This window comes from Carcharhinus amblyrhynchos, chromosome 28 (genome assembly GCF_965287045.1).
Source record: "Carcharhinus amblyrhynchos chromosome 28, sCarAmb.v2.hapA, whole genome shotgun sequence".
Classification (NCBI taxonomy): Eukaryota; Metazoa; Chordata; class Chondrichthyes; order Carcharhiniformes; family Carcharhinidae; genus Carcharhinus; species Carcharhinus amblyrhynchos.
In genome coordinates, this window is record NC_137351.1 from 9,208,816 (window position 1) to 9,229,194 (window position 20,379).

The 20,379-nt window shown below is 44.3% G+C and overlaps 1 protein-coding gene across 6 annotated transcripts in view; it reads left to right on the forward strand.

The window, feature by feature from the left end:
- Positions 1 to 20,379, forward strand: part of LOC145359690 (A-kinase anchor protein 13-like) — a 415,021-nt gene that overhangs the window by 321,793 nt on the left and 72,849 nt on the right. For all 6 annotated transcript variants that reach the window (XM_080214440.1, XM_080214441.1, XM_080214444.1 and 3 more), the window contains 2 exons: positions 563 to 698; positions 11,086 to 11,236. In XM_080214440.1, coding sequence (XP_080070566.1) covers positions 563 to 698; positions 11,086 to 11,236 — 287 coding nt within the window. The remainder of the gene's footprint in view (positions 1 to 562; positions 699 to 11,085; positions 11,237 to 20,379) is intronic.

Below are 20,379 nucleotides of genomic sequence, written 5' to 3' on the forward strand. Positions count from 1 at the left end.
TTGAAACCAGTTGCAGTGCCTCCAGTTCTTCTGCCACCTTAACATCTCAGTTAGAGATCGAACCTGGCACCTTCCAGTTTGCGTGTTTAGCACCTAATGCCAAATGGGAACTAAGTCCGGCACTACCTTAAAGCAGCTACTTCCTCAACCCACTCTCCACACCCACCAGAGACAGTACCTCCATGGCACCGGATCCCCAGTTTGTATTTATGATGTGGCAATGCCAGCTTTGGACTGGGGTAGGCACAGTAAGAAGTCTCACAGCACCAGGTTAAAGTCTGACAGGTTTATTTGGAATCACAAGCTTTCAGAGCGCTGCTCTTTCATCAGGTGAAGGGTGATGAAGCAGCAGTCCGAAAGGTCATGATCCAAATAAACCTTTTGGACTTTAACCTGGTGTTGTGAGATGACTTAATATGTGTTTAATAATTGATAGATCCCTTTGCATCTTTTGGTTACTTTTTTAATTGTCCATTAAACTCTCCAGAAACTCCTGAGCAGAAGTTTTAAATGCAAAACATAAACGATATTTTAAACAGTTGTTCTTCCTTAAATCGCACAGCATTTCAGAAGAGGACTATTGCCAAGTGCCACCAAGTCCAACGCGGAAGGATCTGGATGGGAAAGGCAGCACTAAAGTGTATCGAACTTTCAGCTACCTCAAAAACAAAATGTCCAGTGGAAAGCACAAGAACAAAGTACGTACTGACAAAGTGACTAACTTCTCCAGCCTTTTCTATCTTGTCCATGCATCTGCTATGGGTCAGATGATTAAGAGGTTGTGTGAGAATTTTCTTACTAACATGTCCTGGTGCACTGCCCCTTCACCCTACCATGTAGGGTGGCCCTGACTATTTCTCCTCAATGAGGTTGCTGAGATCTGCAGAGGTTATGAAATGGGAAAGGGACTTTTTTTTCCAGTTATTGCTTGGACGTGGAGATCATTGGGAAGGCCCCATTAATTACCCAGAGAGAAGGTGGTGTTTGGTATTCTCGGCTGCTGCATCCATGTAGTGAGAGTGTCCCCTTCATAAGAGCAAGATATTCACGCAGAATCAATGAAGGGAACAATATGTGGGTGCAATCTTAGCAACCGTTCGCGCTGTGCTCCCACGGCAATGAGGTCAGACAATTTGGCGCCCAGCTAAGTCCCAGGTCACTGCAACGGGATGGGTAAATCCCACTGACGTGAATGGTGGTAACATTCCAGCCATTGTATCTGGTAACGTGTGATTTGGGAATAAATGGAAGCATTAACGTTGCTGTCCTTGTCTATATCTCTGGTAAAGATCACAGGAAGAAAGGTGAATCTGTAGAAATGAAAAACCTTGGGCAGAATTTTCACATTGGCGGGATTCTCTGGTCCTGATGCAGCGAACGGAGATATGACTAAATGTCAAATTCTCTTGATCAATTCTGCTTGCAATGGCAGCAGGGCACGAACAGCTGAAAATCCACCCCCCCCCCACCCCATTTGTAGCGCTCTTGATAACGTCAAGCGTGTTATTAGGGTGCAACTTTTCGTTTTAGTCCTTCGAATGTTGCGTTGTGTTGTCTAGCAGTATGAGTAGGGGACATCTTTGGTTACATAACCAAAGCTCTTCCTTGCTGTGAAGTTTGAAGCTATTCCCTCAGTATTGGCGGAGGGTGGCGTGGGGAACAGTGGGGGGGACAGCAAGCAGAGTCTTCGACAACCTTGTTGTGATGCGCAGGGTGGAGGGAATGCGTCTGCATGATGCAATGGTTCTGCACCAGAGTTGCAAAGCAGAGTGAACTGTTGGTGGTTAGTGAAGTGTTATTTGTTTTGAGCGTAAATAACCCATGTATGACCTGACAAGAAGTAGTAGATTATGATACCAGTAACCTTAACATATAGAAGCAGAATTAGGCCATTCAGCCCATCGAGTCTGCTCCACCATTCAATCGTGGCTGATATGGTTCTCATCCCCATTCTTCTGCTTTCTCCCACAACCCTTGATCTCCTTATTGATCAAGAACCTTTCTATCTCTGTCTTGATGACCTGACCTCCACAGCCCTCTGTGGCAATGAGTTCCACAGATTCACCACCTTCTGGCTGAAGAGATTCCTCCTCATCTCAGTTTTAAAGGAGCGTGCCTTCACTCTGAAGTTGTGCCCTCGAGTTTTAGCCTCAACCAGTTATAGAAACATCCTCTCTACAGCCATTCTATTTAAGCTTCTCAGTGTTCTGAAACCGAGATCTATATTTATAGGATTGCTGCAAACAGAATTTTTATTTCACAACATAAAAACATAATCAAAACAAATTTCTTCCAATTCTTTGTTTCTGAGGAGGCATACAGATCTATGCTCAGTAACTAATGCTCCATTTGCACTGGAGTAGCTTGTTGAGGCTTAAGGAAGAGCAAGTTCTGAAATGAGTTCACCTCTCGCGACTTTATTTCACTGGCTTCCTTGCGAAATCGAGAAAATTGGCTGCAAAAGTTATCCAAAATTCTACTGGCCTGTGCCATGCCTGTGACAGTGTAGGTGTCTGAGAAGATGCTGGTGAGCTGCCTTCCTGAATCGCTGCAGTCCACGTGCTGTGGGTTGACCCATAATCCCGTTAGGAGGGAATTCCAGATTTTGACCCAGCGACAGCAAAGGAACAATAATATATTCCCAAGTCAGGGTGGTGAGGGGCTTGGAGGGGAACTTGCGGGTGGTGGTGTTCCTATGTATCTGCTGCCCTTGTCCTTCTAGATGGAAGTGATCGTGAGTTTGGAAAGTGCTGCCTAAGGATCTTTGGTGAATTGTTGCAGTGCATCTTGTGGATAGTGCACACTGCTGCTACTGACTTCCTTTCAAAAGAGAAAATTGGCCTCCAAAGTTCCACTCGTCTGAGGCAGGGTAGGACAGGTAACTTGCTAGTTTTACCCAGCAGATAAGAGTTATGTGCTGCTGAAACATTGATCATAACCAGATCTGATCAGTCTTGGAGCTGCTACACTGTTTGTATCACTTGAATGATAGAATGAAACAGTACAGATTGTGACCATTTGGCCCTACATGCACCTGCATATCTCTGTGATTACCTGGATCACAATTAATTGATGCTATGGAGCTCTTGGCTTTCGAAAAAAAATTTTTTTTTGACAGTCTCTCTCTGCTCTGCAAGCTTTTCTGGGTTTTGTAGATTGATGTTGTTCACACGGAACTGATGTCACCCAAAACAACGTTAACGTTTACAACTTAGCGAACTAGTTGGGTTTTCGCAGAGCTCCGCAGCCTGCAATCCCCAACTGAGTTCCAACGAACTAGAGATCCTGTCAGTGGTAGTAGCCGGCGTAAGTGTGCATTAAAGTAGTCGGGGAGGTGGTAAACCATAAGTGTGAATTTAATGCCTCACCATCATCTGGATACTTTGCGTACGTCATTTCCTGGGCTTGTGAGTTTGTAATCTGATCGATTTATTCCTTTCCACCCCCTCAATTTTCTTCCTTACTTCCCTGACAACGCTCACTCAGAGCAGGGTACAGTTTCATTTGTGCCTTCATACCTTCAGTTTTTTTTACACCACAGGTCACGCTATTGATTTGTGAGTCTAGTTTGAGTGTCAGGAAGCAGTTTGACTGCTGTGGGCTTCACAGTTGGCTCCCATAATTGGCCTTGCACAATAGCCATTCACTTGCATTTAGAACAGGAATTATCAGTCTGCGATTAGAAACAGGATACCTTCCTGCTTTTCTCTTCCCTACCCTCATTTCCAACTCTTCTATCCAGTTCAGCCCTGTTTCTGGGTATCAGGACACCCTGTTTCTTTAATCAGCATAGTGATGCTCTGGCCTGGCTACGTGCCAGCATGACAGTGTGGCACAGTGATTAGCACTGCTGCCTCTCAGCGCCAGGGACCTGGATTCGATTCCCGGCTTGGTCACTGTCTGTGTGGAGTTTGCACGTTCTCTTTGCATCCACGTGGGTCCCCTCCGAGTGCTCCAGTTTCCTCCCACGGCCCAAAGATGTGTGGGTTAGGTTGACTGACCATGCTAAATTACGTCTTGGTGTCAGGGGTATTAGCTATGGTAAATGTATGGGGATAGGGCCTGAGTGTGATTGTGGTCAGTGCAGACTGGGCCCAGTTGCCTCCACCTGCACTGTAGGATTCTATGATTCTGTGACTGAGTATGACACACTCACGTGAATCAGAAAGTCACAGAACACATCTCAGTTCAAGGACTGATCTAGACCAACATTTCAGTGCACCATTGACACGGAGCTGCACTGTTGGAGATGTTGACTGGGAATCTCTGACCTCACCATTGGCTGGGATTCTCCAGTCCCACTGCTGTGAACGGAGATCTGGGTGAACTCCAAATTCTTCATTCTCATTGGCAGTGGTAGCAGGGCATGCGAGATTGGAGAATTCTAGCCTTGTTTTTCAAATAAGACATGAAACTGGGGCTCCATCTGTCTCCTTCTCCAGTTGGACGTACAGTTTCCCATGGCATTATCTGAAAAAAGGATTTTGGGAATTTTTCCGGAGCCTTGAACAAAATAAACATATATTTATAAACATATGTATTAGGAGCAGGAGTAGGCCTCTCAGCCCCTTGAGACTGGTGCAGCACAGTGGTTAGTATTGCTGCCTCACAGCGCCAGGGAGCGGGGTTCAATTCCAGCCCTGGGTGACTGTCCGAGTGGAGTTTGCATGGATTTCCTCTGGGTGCTCCGGTTTCCTCGTACACTCCAAAGATGTGGAGAGTAGATGCGATTGCCATGAAAGATTATTCCTTAGTGTCCCAAGATGTGTAGATTAGGGGGTTTATGGGGATGGGGTCAATCCGGATAAGATGCTCTGCCAGAGCTCAGTGTGTACTCAATAGGCTGAATGGCCTCTTTCTGCACTGTAGGGATTTTGTGAGGTACCGTCATTTACTAAGAATTGGCTGATCTGATTGTAACCTCAACTCATTCCTTCAATAATCTTTCAACTCCTTGTAAATCAAAAATCTATCTCGCTCTGCCTTAAAAATATTCAAATGTTTTCCTTCTATTTTTTGGGGAAGAGATTTCCAAAGACTCATGAATCTCTGAGTGGTTCCTCATCTCTTTCTGAAACGACTGGCCTCTTATTTCTGATTGCTGCTGTACAGTACTGTAGGATGCACAGTGACAATTTCCCTGGGCACTAAGCCCTCGCTGTATTGTTGTACAGGAATAGCAAGCAGGGGACAGACACTGCTTTAATAGGGAAAAGGGAAAATTGAAAGCAAAGTAACGCCATACCCATGTAGGCTCTCCTAGCCAGTGTCCCATGTCACAAACCCGGTAAATTTAAGCTCATCCAAATCTCTACAACCAGTAATCTTGCCATCTCCCTGTCACCCATCGCCACCTTGCTCACTGACTCACATTGACTCTTGCTGTGAAGCTTTAATTTCCCAAATCATTGTTTCCAGATCCATGCATTATCCCACTTGCCCTCACCTCCGTAACTTCCATCAGCCCTACAGTTCTCCCAGACCTCTGTGTTCCTCCAAATGTGGACCTTTGCACATCACCAATTTTCATCTCGCCATTATTGAGTGGATAAGGGCTTCAGGAGGGAGGGGGGAGCTAACCATTAGAATTCCCTCCATAAATCTTTCCACCTCTCTACCTCTCTCTCCTTCTTCTAGATCATCTTGAAAGTCGCCTTCTCCAAGTTTTTGCACTAATATCGCCTTGTATTACTCCATGTAAAATCCAGTTTAATAACGTTCCAGTGAAGCACCTATGTAGTTGTCACTATATTAAAGGTACAATAAGAATCTCTCAACACCAGGTTAAAGTCCAACAGCTTTATTTGGAATCATGAGCTTTCGGAACACTGCTCCTTCATCACTTAGCTGATGAACGAACAGTGCTCCGAAAGCTGTTGATTCCAAATAAACCTGGTGTTATAAGACTTCTTACTATGCCCACCCAGTCCAACACCAGCATCTCCACCTCGTGTATTAAAGGTGCTACATGAATGTAAGTTTTTGTTGTTGTACCTCCCAGCAGATAGTTGTGGGTTGGCACCAGTTAGAGGGCCATGAAGAGACCAAAGGCAGTACATCCCCTCCCACAGGCAATTGATTTGTGCATCTTCTGAAAAGAAAGACTAAATAATCACATCGGTTTGCATTAAATAATACTTCTGGCTTCACTGAGTAGTTCTATTCCCCAGTCACCATCTTCATTAACCAGGTTCAAAGCAATTACGTGAATGATGACTAAAATGATATTTAATATCATCACATTAACCGTTTCAGGCTAATACAGAAAATGAAACCCTTAAGAATACAGTTGGAGGCAGTTAATTTTCTTTGTCAAACAGAAGTGCCCCCAATGTTTAGTTTTTAGTCTAATTCAAAAGTTTAAGACACATAGTCATTTTACAAAATATGTGGGAGAGTCTTTACGAGGCAGCAAAAAATGTTTTAGTTTAAAATGAAAGGAAGAGGAAATGTTCCTTTTTTTTTTAAAGAGATTAATACTCCCAGACAGCTTACTGACTGAGACCCTTTAAAGGCCAGCCTCCCCTCTCCCGACCCCAACTTCCTCTGACTGAGTTGTACGTCATGGGCAAATTGAGACAGCCAGCCCATTTTCTCCTTGTTACCAGCATGTGAAAAGCAGACTTCTCCCTGTGCTGAGTTATGTCGTGGCTTAGATTTTATATACCGCAGTCGAGTCCATTCAAACTGGTAGGTAACGGATCTTTTACTGTACCGTGTGTGCCGTGGACGCGAAAACTTAAACGTTGACGACTGTTAATGTGTTCATGTTGGCTGCCTTTGCCTGGTTTCCTGTTTACGATCTGTTGTAATAGACTCCCATCTTCAGTCTTGGTGTCTAACTTTTCAGTGCTTTTTTTTAAGAAATAAATCTTTTGCACATGTTTTAGTTTCTGTTCCTCGTTAATGCAGTTGAAGCTGCAGTGTTGTGTATGTTGATGCAGATTTAAGACCTTATGGATTAGCGGAAGAGCAAAAAGAGTCTAACTTGATGTGCAATTCGTTTGGGTTCCAGTAAAGATGAACTTCATTTTGTTTTACACCGAGTCCAAGAACAAAAATATTCATAACATTAAAGCGAATCCAAGTATTTGTTTATGAAACAGCCGAGGCAGCTGTCTTGCATTAAGCTTAAGTGATGATATAAAGCAAGGCAATATATAGGATCATCAGCAGAAAAAGGGGCCAGTGGGGATTCTTACGGATAAATTATTGAGGCACGGGTCAGATGTATCACTGGATATTGGTAGCAATTTGGGGATCGCTGAAGTTTATGGAAGGAATTGGAGATCTTGAGCAAAGAGCAGTGTTTAAAAGTTCACACTAACCTCAGGGCTTATCACTTAGTAGTGAGGAAGAGGTGTGTTGTTATTTCCTATGATGTGTTTTTCTGTCAGAATGACTTATTACATTGGTGAGTTTAGGCTCAACTTGGGATGGAGTTCTGAGGATTAAGATAATGCACAATGAGTATTGTAAAATAGAGATTATTGCTCATACTGATTCAGAGCCTTGCTGCATCATCATCCTGAAACCATTCCCAGCCTGAACTCACTGGTTCAGTCCCCAAGTACTTCCTCTTGTACTGCACTCGGGGATGCACCTGCTGGTCAGATAAAGCAGCTGACCGCAATGCCTCTGACCATCAAGTACCCAACCTTTCATGGGTTCTCACAGTTGGCCATTGGAGGGAGTGGAAGCAGTGGACGGCACGGTGGCACAGTGGTTAGCAGTGCTGCCTCACAGCATCAGGGTTCGATTTCTGGCTTGGGTCACTGTCTCTGTGGAATTTGCATGTTCTCCCCATGTCTGTGTGGATTTTCTCCAGGTACTCCAGTTTCCTCCCACAGTCCATAGATGTGCAGGTTAGGTAGATTGGCCATGCTAAATTGCCCCTAGTATCAGGGGGACTAGCTAAAGTAAATGCATGGGGTTCTGGGGATAGGGACTGGGTGGGATTGTGATTGGTACTGACTCGATGGGCCAAATGACCTTCTTCTGCACTGTAGGGATTTTATTCAACCTGACAACAGGCATATAGTTGATCAAAACTGATCAAAATTTGCCACAAGCAATGGACAAATAGCCCAGGCTGGCACTGTCAAGGTGGCAATGCCCAAGGAGCACCCCCTGCAAGTGGGGAGCTATACTAAACTCCGCTGCAGTGAACCATTCCTGGCGGGGGAGGAGACACTACTGATCCCGGAGATTTTGGTCTCGGCGATTTCACTCCTGGGCTTGCTAATGGAATTTAAATTGTACGGAAATTAGAATTTCCATAGTTTAATCAGTTCTACTCTGTAAATCTGGTGCTTGGGGCCTCATGTAGGCTGTGGTGCCCAATGGGGAGCCCGTAAAACGGCTTCTGCTCAAGTCTCCTTGCCTGCTGAGCTACCAAAGCAGCGCAGAGGGATGGGAGGATCGTCGCCTGTGTCTATACAAGATTGCCTTTGTGAACTTATTGATGCTCGGCGTTCCCTTTTCCATTACACTGAAGAACATTCAATCCTCTGGACAAATCCTTGCTGTTGTCTTTTTGTGGCTGGTAACTTGTTACAACAAACACAGCTCCACTGAACCTCTGTTGACTTTGCAAATAAATACAAGGACACCCTCCGCAGCACATGGACAAGGATGAGTTTTGTAAGATGGTTTGAGGATGTTGCAACAGATGTTGCACAGTTAGAAAAGGGGGAGGGAGGTTGGTTGGCAGGAAGCTTGATTTAGTCTTCATCTCAGGGTTGAGGTTACTTGTTTTCTCCAACCTCCTCCCCCCACCCCTTTGTTTTTTGTTTTGGGTTCTACCAGCGCATTCCTGCTTCAACCATGGTCATAATGAATGGTGGAGCAGGCTCGAAGGGCCAAATGGCCTCCTCCTTGCCCCTATCTTCTATGTTTCTATCTATGTTTCATGGACAAGCATAGGTAGGTTATTCCAGTCTGTGCGGTGACACTTTCAATCGCAATCCTGTTGCAGGCTGCTGTCCACCTGTACACTCTTCTGGCAGAAGTCACTGGAGAATGGTGTGCCTGCCAGACTTTTTTAAATTTCCCTAATCCAGAAGCACAGCAGCATCATGGCTGCAACATTGGGATGAGACCAGCTAACCTAACACAGATCATAGATTGGAACTGGAATTCAACTGTTGGAGAGTGTTTGATCACAGTTCTGTCCAATAGGTTAAATGATGAAGCAGAGATTTCAATGAGGCTGTCTGCCTTCAGAACTCAACATAAATGATGAGCTTTTGACCATCTTTATCATGAGCACTGTAACGGCTGCTGAGAACTCGTATACTATCATTCCAAGGTGCTTCATGGAGGAGAATCGAGACCAAACGGTTTGGAGAGCTAACAGAAAATGGCATCGGGTGATTTCTTATGAAGGATTAAAAGAAACAGTTCAGACGAGTGTGGCAGAGAGTGGGGTCAGGTCAACTGGGCGTGTGTGTGTATGTGTGTGGGGCCAGGGATGTGGTCTGGGTGGGGCGGGGGAGAGTTTGGCCAGTTGATCAGAGACAGAAGAGGTGGTGGGGGTAAGTACAAGAAGTCAACGTCAGAGAACCTTTATAAATTTGTTCTTTTGTATAACATGGGCGTTGCTGGCAAGGTCAGCATTAATTGTCCATCCCTAATTGCCCTTGAACTGAGTGACTTGCTAGGTCATTTCAGAGGGCTGTATTGCTGTGGGTCTTGAGTTGCCTGTAGGCCAGACTGGGTAACAACGAGCGATTTCCTTCTCCAAAAGGTATTAATCAACTAGATGGGTTTTTAGGACAATTGATGATCAGGTCCACCAGCTTCTGTGGGGGGTGATTACCAGCCTAGTGACAGTATCTCTACACCCCCATCTCTCCTGGAATAACCTTGTGGATGCAGACATTTGCAGAGGTGGGGAGAATGAAGAGATTTGTAACTGAGAATGAGAATTTTGAATTCACTTTGGACTGAAATTGAACAGTAAGCATGATGATGCAGGACTTCTCTCTATCTGACTCTGACTATCACTGATAATATCTCTTTACCATTCAGAGAATCTGCCCATCAAAGTATCATGTAAAAATCAGCCAGTTAGAGATACATCCCCTCGGTTTCTTCCCTGTAATTTCCATTCAGAGATGAGTTTGATTACTGCGTTGGACCTGCTTTTAGTGGTGTTAATGAGGCCAACATATCAAAAATCTTGCAGTTGTAATGTGTTGGATTAACGATTATGTTAACAAAAGCCGATTCAACACGCTCAGTTTCAGAATCAGTCAATGCACTTGATAACATTTTGAAACTGTGCAAGCTGGAGGTGCTCTGCTTTCTTCTGTGTGGTTGTTTCTTATACCTGAGTCATCCTTTCACAAGGTCTCCAAACTAAAACTTCAAACTTCTCTGAATTTTGCTTCTCATATAACCTTTTGCATTTTTTAAGGCCACAGTTTCGGCATCATATAGACGCGACTACTGATTTGCTTGGTTTCCTTTCCCACTTTGGTTGTGTCCAGTTGTATGGACTCGAGGCCTTTTCCCAAGGGTCAGATTCGGTAATGTAGTGGTTTTTTCCTGGACCAGTAGACAGGTTCCCTCTGGAAGTGGAGTTTACATGACACAATGGGAGCTTTTTAGGGTTTGAATTCTGTTGGTGAAAAGCTCAGGTATCTGTAAAAGTTGCCATAAAAATCCAAATGGTAGACCAGTGTCCCTATAGGAAAGGCTGTCTGTCATCCATGGCTGGGTCTGGCCTTTGAGCAATTCCAATCCTAACCCGACATGTTTAACTCCTTAACCGTTTTCTTAAGCAACCTCTCAGGCCACCCAGTTGTGGCAATCAAAGATAGCAACCATGACAACTTCTTGGGAAGGAGTGTTTGAAATAAATGAGATTTTAACTGGTTTGACTACTTGAGTCTTTCTGGTAGGCAACTTTATCCCAAATAGTTACAGAGATGATAGTAACAGTTAACACAAACAGGGAGTACTGGTGTGAAAACATGATACAGATGCAGTTATCACAGGGGCCAGAACTAAATCCCTACTGGAGAGGGAGATGTAAAAGTTGATTTGAGTTGTCTCACTAATGTTTTTCCTTTATTTTAGGAGAAAGAGAAATCAAAAGAGAAGGAAGTAAAGGACAAGGACAAGAAAATTGTAAACGGACACATTTTTACTCCAATCTTGGCATTTCGTACTCCACAATGTCACCAGTGTAACAAAGCTATTACCAGCCGAGAGTCACACCTCTGTAACAGTAAGTACCTGGATTCAGTTTGTTTGAATCTTAGTGTAAGTAATGAATCTAATTTGTACTTAACCTGACGCCACCATTTCCATGACCTCTTTCCAATGCTTCATGCTGATGTAATCGTGTCTTAGCGCCATTGCTTCGACAATGCTTGGAAGTCAAGCTATCTCTCTGATCCTGCGTGGTGAAACTTCGATGATGTGATCTGAACCCTAACGACATTTGGAAAGGCGAAGGTTACTTTGTGTGAACTCATCAACCTGAAAGATCTGAGGTTGAACGTCCCTGGCTTTGATCTTCCATGGTAGATGCAAATACCTGTGGCACAAATGGAAAATGAAAAACTCTCCAGTGTGAACAGTCGTCACTCAGAACAGACCTTGGAACGTATAAAGACTCAAATACAAAGAGATGTCACAGCGATACGTTTCACTACTCCTGACCCAATCAGGATTTGAGTATAGGAATAGAGATGTTTTACTGCAATTGTATAGAGATTGGTGAGGCCACACCTGGAGTGTTGTGTGCAGTTTTGGTGTCCTTTCTTGAGGAAGGATGTGCTGGCTGTAGAGGTAGTACAGCGAAGGTTTACCCAGGCTGATTCCTGGGATGACAGATCTGTCTGTATGAGGAGAGACTAAATCGGTAGGATTGTATTCATTGGAGTTTAGAAGAATGAGAGGTGATCTCATAGAAACACATAAAATTCTAACAGGGATTGGACAGGGTGGATTCAGAAAGAATGTTCCCAATGGTGGGGAGGGGAATCCTGAACTAGGGGTTACAGCTTGAGGATAAGGGCAAACCTTTTAGGACTCAGGTGAGGAGAAATTTCTTCAGAGTGGTAAATGTGTGGAATTTACAACCACAGAAAGCAGTTGAGGCCAAAATGTTGTCTGATTTCAAGAATAAATTAGGGTTAGCTCTTAGGGCTAAAGGGATCATGGGATATGGGGGGGGTGGATCAGGATATTGAATTTGATGATCAGCCAAGATCAATTTGAATGGTGGAGCAGGCTCGAAGGGCTGAATGGCCTACTCCTGCTTCTTGTTTCTATGTTCCTATTTGTGTTAACCAGCTGACATAGAATTATATTGATGGTTCTGCAATCAGTATAAAGGCAGTTCTGTTTCATTTTCGTACAGGGTCCATGAGTAATATAAATCATTGAGCCTAGAGATTGAATTTAAAATTTCTTTTTCTTCCTTTCAAATCCCTCCATGTCTCCACCTCTTGCCTTTGCCAGCTCCTCCTGCAGCCCTCCATCATCACTGCGCTCCTTCAATTCAGGTCACTCAGCTAATCTGATTTTAATTGCTCCACCATTGTCAACTGTGCTTTCAGCTGCCTAGGTTTGAACTCTGCCATTCTCACCTTAAAACTCTCCATCTTCCTCAACAGTGTTCCTCAAAACCTACTGTTGATGGCACAGTGGTTAGCACTGCTGCCTCACAGCGCCAGGGACCCAGCTTCAATTCCGGACTTGGGTGACTGTCTGTGTGGAGTTTGCATGTTCTCCCTGTGTCTGCGTGGTTTTCCTCCGGGTGCTCTGGTTTCCTCCCACAGTCTGAAAGATGTGTAGGTTGGGTGGATTGGCCATGTTAAATTTCCCTTGGTTTGAGGGGGATTAGCAGCGTAAATACGTGGGCTTATGGGGATAGGGTGGGATTGTTGCCAGTGCAGGCTCAATTCTATGATTGATCACGTTTTTGATCATATATCTTACCGGGTGTCAGAGTTTATTTGATAACACTGCCATGGAGATCCTGGGGACGCTTTGCTATGTTATGGGCACTAAATAAATGTAAGCTGTTGTAGAGGGAAGAGAGCGGGAAATAAAAGTGATGTGGGTGACAGTCAGGTCAGCTTCCCACACCAAGTATTCCCACCCGATGTACAGAACTCTCTGACTCCATACTCGTGCATACGTATATTGTGTATTGTGCATTGTACTAGTGTATTGAACTGTAACCCAAGAGTGTAAATGTTCCGTGTGACACAGTACACTGCTCTCATTCATTTCTTTAAGCAAATTTACTAAAATTAACTTTTAATATAAGATATAAATAGAGGATAAGTCTGAGAGCAACCCCATGGAAACACATTTTATTTTCCACACATGGCGCTGACTCTAACCAAGGCAGAAACTTGTGGCTGATTAGTTCAGCCCAGCTGAAACAGATTTAGTCTTAGAGATATTGTGACTTTTAATAAAGCTGGTATCATTGGCTACCAGTTCTGCTCATTGTGGGTCTATGAAGCGGTTGTAACGTGTAGGCATAATATTTTAACCCCTCTCCCCATCACTTTTAAATAATGTGCGTAGAGTGCATCCTTTCTCATTGAGCTACATGTACAAATAGTTGTTTATAGCCTCTCTTTCTCAATGTGTACATTAAGTATTGCATATCCTTCAGTCCTAGATGGACACACAGTATACATCTCCTATACTTACACTGAGCATGGGGTATCTTAGATCCTCCCATCCCCCTCCATACTGAAGCTACAAGGTTCTGAGGGAGCTTGAGAGGGTGAATGCTGAATCATAGAGTCACTACGGTGCAGAAGGAGGCCATTTGGCCCATGAAGTCTGCACCAACTCTGTCCTAGCCTATAACTCCACACATTTAATATGATCAATCCATTTAACCTACACATCTTGGGACACGAAGGGGCAATTTAGCATTGCCAATCCAATTAACCTGCGTATCTTCAGCACATTGACTCTAAATCCCAACAGTGCAGATGGGGGCCATTTGGCCCGTCGAGACTGCACCGACAACAATCCCATCCAGGCTTTATCCCTGTAACTCCACGTATTTAATCTGCTAGTGCCCTTAACTCAAAGGGCCAATTTAGTATAGCCAATGAACCTAACCTACGCATCTTTTGGAATGTGGAAGGAAGCTGGAGCACCCAGAGGAACCCCATGCAGACACGAGGAGAATGTGCAAACTCCACACAGACAGTGACCCAAGGCTGGAATCGAACTCCGCTGCCTCCTGCTATGAGACAGCAGTGCTAAGCACTGTGCCACCATGCTGCTTCCTATGAGAGGATGCTTTCTCTTGTAGGGCAATCTGGAACTTTGGAGCAATCTGGAACTTTGGGGACACAGCTTTAAAATAAGGGGTCTCCCATTTAAGATGTGAGGAATTTCTTCTCTGAGGGCCATTAGTCTTTAGAATTCCACTTGGGAGATGTCAGTGAATCTGTCCAATACACTGACAAGTCTCAGGGACAGTGGTGCTACCCTGAGCGCACAGGGGAACTGAAGTCCTGATGTTGATGATATCCATTATCACTGCTGTTCTTCACAACCATTGAGCAGGATTAAGCAAATGAGCTCTGTGCAGAGTCCTTCCTTTCTTCTTGTCTGTTGTAGCAAGATAATCTAGAGAGAGAGATAAGGATAATATAAACTGAGAACAGATACATTGAGGACAGAATAGCACAACAGCAATCAAGAAGGAGATGATTAAAAAGCTGAATTTTGAGGTTTTTGAGTTAAATAGAACAGTATGTTTTCATGTTTTATATACATTCTCATTGTGTCCCCCTCCTAGCTTGTGGCTTTAGTTTCCTATTTCTGAGCCTGTATCACTTACAGTTGTGACGTAACAAGTTGAACTCTTTGAAGGAACGAGCAGCAAAATGCAAAAAATAGGTTTCTGATCAAATTACATAAGAACATAAGAAATAGGAGCAGGAGTAGGCCACCTAGCCCTTCGAGCCTGCCCCGCCATTCAGTAAGATCATGGCTGATCTGAAGTGGATCAGTTCCATTTTCCCGCTCTCTCCCCATAACCCTTAATTCCCTTGTCTGTCAAAAACCTATCTACCCGTGACTTAAATATATTTAGCAAGGTAGCCTCCACCACTTCAACGGGCAGAGAATTCCAGAGATTCACCACCCTTTGAGTGAAGAAGTTCCTCCTCAACTCCGATCTAATCTTGAGGCTGTGCCCTCTAGTCCTGCTATCCTTTCTAAGCGGGAAGAATCTCTCTACCTCTACCCTATCCATCCCCTTCATATTACAAAGATATGAAATATCCTCACCAACCTCCTGTTCTCCACCCTCCAAATTGGTGGCAGAACCTTTAGCCATTAGACTCCTGTACCCTCTTAATCTCACCTGAAAAACTTTGACTTATGCCATTCCTTCCCACATTAATACCTTTCTCTCATTGCCACAATGATAGTCATTACCCGGAACTATTCCCTCACCTTCCGTTTAGCATTGCTTCATCCCCTTCCTTCCCAACTGCCCTCCTATGTGCAGCATTGAATATTTTGCGATCTTAACTGTGGCTGTTGTCACACAATTTGTTTCCACACAAAATAGAACTTGCATTTATGTAGAGTCCTCTATCACCACAGGACATCCCAAAGCACTTTACAGCCAATGAAGTACTTTTCAGCTGTGGCCATCTTTGTAAAGTCGGAATTGCAGCCGAGTGATTTGTGCTTACAAAGCTTCCACAAAAAAACCAATGCAATAGTGACCTAAAAATTTTTGATGTTGATTAAAGGTTAAGTATTGGTTAGGGTACTAGGGTTAGAATCATAGAATCCCTACAGTGCAGAAGAGCCAATTCAGCCCATCGACTCTGCACTGACTCTATGCCAGAGCATCTTATTGAGGCGCACCCCCTTGCCCTATCCCCATAACCCTACACGTTTACCCTGCTAACCCCCCTAACCTACACATCTTGGGACGCTAAGGGGTAATTCAGCATGGGCCAATCCACCTTACGTGCACATCTTTGGACTGTGGGAGGAAACCGGTGCACCTGGAGGAAACTCGCGTAGATGGGGACAATGCCTCACCCGGGGTTGGAATCGAACCTGGATCCCTGGTGCTGTGAGGCAGCAGTGCTAACCACTGTGCCATCATGCTGCCCCTCACCCCATCCCATACTCCTCAAAATAATGCCATGGGATCTTTTAAGCCAACCTGTGAGAGCAGATGGGGCCACAGTTTAACATCTAATCTGCAAGGTGGCAACCCTAGCAGTGAAAACCATTACAAATAGTGACCAGAATTTTAACAATTCCAGGGCGAGGGAGGCTCGCAGAACGGAATTCTCTGTTGCCCTCAGACAAGATTTTACGAGTCTCACCTTACGTTAACACTGCAGTGAAGTTACTGTGAAAATCCCCTAGTTTCCACACTCTGGCGCCTGTTTGGGTACACTGAGAGAGAATTTAGCATGGCCAATAAACCTAACCAGCAGGTCTTTCGGACTGTGGGAGGAAACTCACCCAGGGAAGGGGGAAAACATGCAGACTCCGCACGGACAGTGACCCAAACTGGGAATCGAACCCTGATCCCTGGCGCTGTGAGGCAACAGTGCTAACCATTGTGCCACCCCTATGGGACACGTACGGTGCTTCAAAACTGGCAACCTGGAATTGAGACTGTGCTGAACTTTAGAGCTTTCTGGATTGTGGGTGGGGCAACACAGACCACTGGCACTTCAGGTCAAGCCAGGTCAGGTGCAGATCATCGATCGCTTTGGGCATGGGAATAAGCTAGCAGTAAAAGGGTTAGCTAATCAGGTGCCACACTGTGCTAATGCAGCACCTAGGTGAATTGTCCAGCTTTTTTTTATTTTGCTCCATTCTAACAACACTCAATTTCCAGACAACTCCAGTCTTCGGACAGCCAGATGAGAGGCGCTGAAAGATACTTTATGACCTTGCTGATTGAAATTAGCATTATTTTGTAACCAAAATCTGATTGGTCATTTAAGGTCAGTGTCAAATCCAAACTATGCAGTTAAACGGCACTGTGTTATCTTTGCATTTCCTCAATAGCTCCCTTTACTGATATCTGCATTTAATGATTGTGGCCTGACTAACAATTGAATTCTTTGGATTTGGTGGAGCACATGTATTTCAGATGAAAACTGCCCCACGACTAAACACAAAGACATCTTTGTAAACTCTTGTAACCAGGTCCAAATCAAAACAAAAGGATACAGAGAGAATTTTCATGGAGGCATGTTTTTTAAAAAAAAAGTGATCCATGTAGAGGCAGTAAACATGGAACTGTGCAAGTTAAACTGCAAGTGGACTGAAATTAGGGAAAGGCAAGTTTCAGACTTTGATCTGAGGTTCTTGGAGTAATCAGTGCATTGGATGAATACAGTGAGCTGAGGCCAAAATTTCCTTGGCACTATATAGGAGCCCATTGGATGGTGTCAAGACTGTGTAGGCTTATTCCAGACAAATGAGCTAGGATGAGAGGAATGAACTTTCTAATCTGTACTGAGACAGTGAATTAAAAACTCGGAGGTAAACACAGTGATCAGAAGAGATACAGTGTCAAATCCCTATGAACAGAGCTCCTGTTCCTGTAGGATACTGTCCAGGTACTGCCCTTCGCTGCTATTTTTCACTCCATTTTGGTTTGTTTAATTAATCTACTGGATGGTGAGAGTTTTGTTCAGGTTACTCATATCAGTTGATACTGATTTTTTTTGGAGAATAGCGAGATGCAGTCCTCTAAGGTACGATGGATGAATCCTGGGCAGCTTCTTCCTGTAATAAACATGGCTGACATAGAGCGGGTGTGTGGCTTTTGTGGCCATATCTCTAGCTTGAAACTTGATTGTGAAATGTACGTAGGGCCATTCAGTTCCTCTTTTTTTTTGTAGTGTACACAGGTCTCAGATTTTGGTTGAGGCTTTTTGAATCTCTTAGTTCCATATTGATGCAGCCACGTAAACTGAAGGTCAGGGTTCAGGGGCCTAGGTTGGGTGCAGGTGAGAGAGGAAGTTCTGAGGCAAGCATTTTCCTCCTGTCTATAGGCCCCAAACCCACCCCTGGGTGAAACAGTCGCTGGATTCAATTTTCATGCACCCCTTATCTGACCTTGAAATTGACTCTTTCAGACAGCTTGGAGCTGCTCCAGTACCCAGGACGAGCCTCTAAGGGGTGGACACTGCTGCATCAGTGCCAGGGATCTAGGTTCAATTCCCAGCTTGGTCACTGTGTGGAGTTTGCATGTCCTCCAGGTGCTCTGCTTTCCTCCCACAGATTGAAAGACATGCTGGTTATCTCCATTGGCCATGCTAAATCCTCCCTCAGTGTACCCAAACTGGCACCAGAGTGTGGAGACTAGGAAATTTTCACAGTAACTTCATAGTAGTGTTAATGTAAGCCTACTTGTGACACTAATAAATAAACTTAACCCTACCTGGCACACAGGCAAAAACCCTGGACCAGCCTACCATCAGGTGACCACCTCCGGTCACTTAAACTGGCTGCCGCCACTTCATCGCCACCTACTGAGACCTAAAGGTCACCTGGAAAATCCCATTCAATTTGCTTTCATTAGACTCAGTGGCCTCTGTCAGTGGTTCCCTGCTCAGTGCAAAAAGGGAGAAAGGCGTGATGAAGTGGGGGGAACTGGCACACCTGCTTTTAATTCTGGCCCTGGCAATACTCAAAAGTACTGTCCAACAATTCTGCAAATGGGTAAGAGATTGGGCAACGTTTTGGCAGCTGCAGTATAATGTGAGAAAATGAGAGTTTATCCACTTTGACAGGGAGAATAGAAAAGCAAAGTAGTGTTTAAAGGGGGAGAGACTGTGGAATGCTGTGGTACAGAAAGATCTGAGCGTCTTTGTACATGAAATGTACAATGAATACATTGGGTTTTTTCAAGTGTTTTAATGTCATCAACACGGCAGTGAAGTTACTGTGAAAATCCCCCAGTCGCCACACTCCACCTGTTCAGGTACACTGAAGGAGAATTCAGTATGCCCAATGCACTTAACAAGCATGCCTTTCGGATTGTGAGAGGAAACTGGAGTACCCGGAGGGAATCCGTGCAGACTCCACACAGTCAACCAAGCCAGGAATCGAACTCAGGTCCCTGGCGCTGTGAGGCAGCAGTGCTAATCACTATGCCACCCAAAACCTTTTGGAAATGTTTTGACCCAGGGACCTTTCATGTGTGAGGCAAACGTGATAACCACTACGCTACAGAAATATAAGCGTTGGCCTGTATTGCAAAGGAATGGAATATAAAAGAAGGGAAGTCTTACTGAAGCTGTATTGGCACGACCACACCTAGAATATTGTGAACAGCTTTGGTCTCTCATTTAAAGTGGGGTATACTTTCAATGGAGGCACTTCAGGGAAGGTTCACTATGCTGATGCAGGGAATGAAGTGGGTGCCTTCTGAGGGAAGGTTGAGCAAATTTGGGGCTATGCTCATTGGAGTTTAGAATAATAGGAAGTGATCTAATAGAAACGTGCAAGATTCTGAGGGGACTTGATTGGGTAAATGCTGAGATATTTGATGAGCCAAATGGTTTATTGTTGTTTTCTATGTGAGAGATCTTTATAAACTACAAGATTGTAATCTGTAAAAGAAAACTCCACTGCATAGCGTGCCTTTATTCTTTCCCTTCCAAGTGTCCCCTTACTTTCTCCTCTTCATCCCAGACTGAGATACATCTGGTGAATGTCAGTTTTAATATCCTATTCTGGAAAGCACACAGCATAGACTCGATTTTCTGAGCTTCATTAATTAATGACCCAATATCTGCACCAATTAGGGAAGCCCAATCTCCATGAGGAGCCCTAAGAGAAACTCAGAGATATTAGGCCTGCAGTGAACATGGGTATGGGACAAATATTGGGCTGCTACACCAGAGGCTTAGGCTAATGTTTCAAGGACATGAGTGGAAGTCCCACCATTAATTGTGACAATTCATGATCATTAAAATCCCCCTGGTTCACCAATGTTTTCCAGAGCAGAATATGTTCTGTCTTTACCTGGTCTGGTCTACATGTGTCTCCAGACCCACAGCAATGTAGAACAAAGAAAATTACAGTGCAGGAACAGGCCCTTCAACCCTCCAAGCCTGCACTGACCATGCTGCCCGACTTAACTAAAAACTCCTATCCTTCCAGGGACCATAATCCTCTATTCCCACCCTATTCACATATTTGCCAAGATGTTCCTTAAAAGTCACTACCGGAACTTCTTCACATAAAGGGTCATGGAATTTGTGGAATTCCCTGCCCAGTGAAACAGTTGAGAGTAGCTCGTTGAATGTTTTTAAGGCAAGGATAGATAAATTTTTGAACATTAAAGGAATTAAGGTTTATGATGGGCGGGCGGGTAAG